Source organism: Oratosquilla oratoria, chromosome 36, assembly GCF_046742065.1.
Source record: "Oratosquilla oratoria isolate Oo_2021 chromosome 36, ASM4674206v1, whole genome shotgun sequence".
Lineage (NCBI taxonomy): Eukaryota > Metazoa > Arthropoda > Malacostraca > Stomatopoda > Squillidae > Oratosquilla > Oratosquilla oratoria.
Window position 1 is genome coordinate 30,856,708 of NC_134812.1, and position 2,500 is coordinate 30,859,207.

Genomic DNA, 2,500 nt, shown 5'->3' on the forward strand with positions numbered 1-2,500 from the left:
TATACGGAATTCTAAAGAAAATAAGTGACAGACTGGGAACCTAATGTTTAGCATCCTAGATTGATATCACCTTGGTCAACAGGGAGGAAGAACATCGAGGATCCTAAACACTCTCCTTGAGTTAGTACACAGAAAGAGAGAGAGAGAGAGAGAGAGAGAGAGAGAGAGAGAGAGAGAGAGAGAGAGAGAGAGAGAGAGAGAGAGAGAGAGAGAGAGAGAAAGAGACAGACACAGACAAAAAGAGAAAAGAGAGATCGTCATCATCTTCGCCAGGAGGGAACAAGACCACCGAAAACCTCCGGACACTTACCTTGAGTGCGTCTCCGACGTGGCGGAAGTAGGGGAGCCGCATCCAGCAAGTCTTGACGGTGCAGGAGCCCGACATCCCATGGCACTTGCACTCCTGCCTCATGCCGCGCTGCACATGCTGAAGGGGAGCAAGGAAGCATAGATGATATGCCCAGGAACATCAAAAAGAGGTTAAATGAGGACGACGATATCGCCGTCTTTATGTTAACAAAACAACATGACAATTTTGATGAGGACAGTTGCTGGTATTTTTTTTTTTTTTTTTTTTTTGGGTGGGTCATAGCTTGAATTTTGAAGAATCTTTTTTTTTTTTTTGTAAGGTCATAGTTTAAATTTTTAAGAATCTAGTCAATATTTGGTAATGCCTATCCTAACTTTATCCTATCTAGGTTAACCTAGCCTAACTTGAGCCAATTTTTTTTAGTATTTTTCTCATTGTCTCTCACTGTCGTTACAACATTTTCATGCAAGACGTTATTAACATTCACCTCTTTTCTTCTCTTCCTCCATCTTCTCTTTCCCACTCACTTCCCTTCCGTTTTGTCACCTTTCTAATTCTCTTTCTAATTTTCTCTCATTTTTTTTTCATTTCCAGTCCTCAATTCCTCTCACTCCATCTTTCTCCTCTCTCCTTCCTCTCTCACCACTCTCATTCCATTTTACTCCTCTTCTTCTTACTTCCATTCCTTACTCCTTCTCTTCCTCTCCTTCCTCTTTCCTTTTCTCCCTCCTTCCTTTCCTTCTCCTATACCCTTTCCATTCCACCCTCTCTTTTCCTCTCTCCCTCCTTTCCTTTCCTTTTCCCCCTTTCCCTCTTCCCTTTTCCTTCCTCCCCCTCCTCTTTCCTTCCTCCCTCCTTCTCTCCTTTCCTTTTCTTCTCACCCTTTCCTCCTCCCCTTTTCCTTCCTCCTTCCCTCCCTTCTTTCCTTTTCTTCCCCCCCTTCCCTCCTCCCTTTGCCTCCCTTCCTCCCTCCCTTCTTCCCTTTTCTTCTTCCTCCCTCCCTCCCTCCTCTCCCTTTCTTTCTCCCTCCCCCACTCCTCCCTTTTCCTTCCTCCCTCCCTCCCTCCCCTCCCTCCCTCCCTCCTTGCACCCTTGGATCACTTCGCCATCCCCGCTGCACCCAACCCTGAAACTGATGCGGCTTCTACGCGCTTCTTACGACATAAAATCGGGGAGGGGAACTTCCCCAAGAAAGGGATGGAAGGGAACGTATAAAGAGTGAAGGGAAGTGGGGAAAAGGAGGAGGGAGAGAAAGTATGGAAGGGAGGGAAGGGAGGGGAGAGAGGGGAGAGAGGGAAGAGAGAGGGAAGAGAGGGGAGAGAGGGGAGAGAGGGGAGAGAGGGGAGAGAGGGGAGAGAGGGGAGAGAGGGGAGAGAGGGGAGAGAGGGAGAGATGGGAGAGAGGGGAGAGAGGGGAGAGAGGGGAGAGATAGAGAGAGGGGAGAGGGGAATGAATGGAGAGAGGAGAGAGAGGGGAAAGAGGAGAAAGAGGGGAGAAAGGGGAGAGAGGGGAGAGGGATGTGGGAATGGGGAGAAAGAGCTAAAGAGGGGAAGGAGAGAGGAAAGAGGGGAATGGAGAGAGAGGAGAGAGGGGAGAGAGGGGAGAGAGGGCATGGTAGCGGAAGGGAGGGGTATGGGAATGGGAAAAGCTAAAGAGGGGAAGGAAGGGAAAGCAGGGAAGAGAGAAAACGGAAAAAGGGGAAACGAAGGGAGTGGGGAAGGGAAGGAAAGGAGAAGGGAAGGGAAGGAAAATGGGAAAGGAAGGGAAGGGAAGGGAAATGGGAAAGGAAGGGAAGGGAAGGGAAAGATAGGGAGATGGGAAAGGAAGAGGAGAAGAAAATGGGAAGGGAAGGGAAGGGAAGGGAAGGGAAGGGAAGAGAAGAGAGGGGAAGGGAGAAGGGAAGGGAGAAGGGTAGGGAAGGTAAGGTAAGGGATAAATGAAGGGAAAGGAGAATGGAATGGAAGGGAAAGATAGAGAGATGGAAAGGGAAAAGAAGGGAGAAGGGTAGGGAAGGAAAGGTAAGGAAGAAAGGAAGGGAAAGGATAGGAGGGAAAAGAAGAAGTAAAGGGAAGGGAAGGGAAGGGAAGGGAAGAATAGGGAGATGGAAAGGAAAAGTAAGGGACCTCGACTCCCCTTTGTCTTTCTATGGTTCCCTTCTCTGTCCTTAGAAGAATAAAATCGCCTGGCGGC

General features: G+C 48.8%; 1 protein-coding gene across 1 annotated transcript in view; it reads right to left on the reverse strand.

The window, feature by feature from the left end:
- The window catches only part of LOC143019210 (protein Wnt-1-like), a 24,457-nt gene that overhangs the window by 2,587 nt on the left and 19,370 nt on the right, over positions 1-2,500 (reverse strand). The window contains exon 3 of the mRNA XM_076174903.1: positions 311-427. Within this exon, the coding sequence (XP_076031018.1) occupies positions 311-427 (117 nt within the window). The remainder of the gene's footprint in view (positions 1-310; positions 428-2,500) is intronic.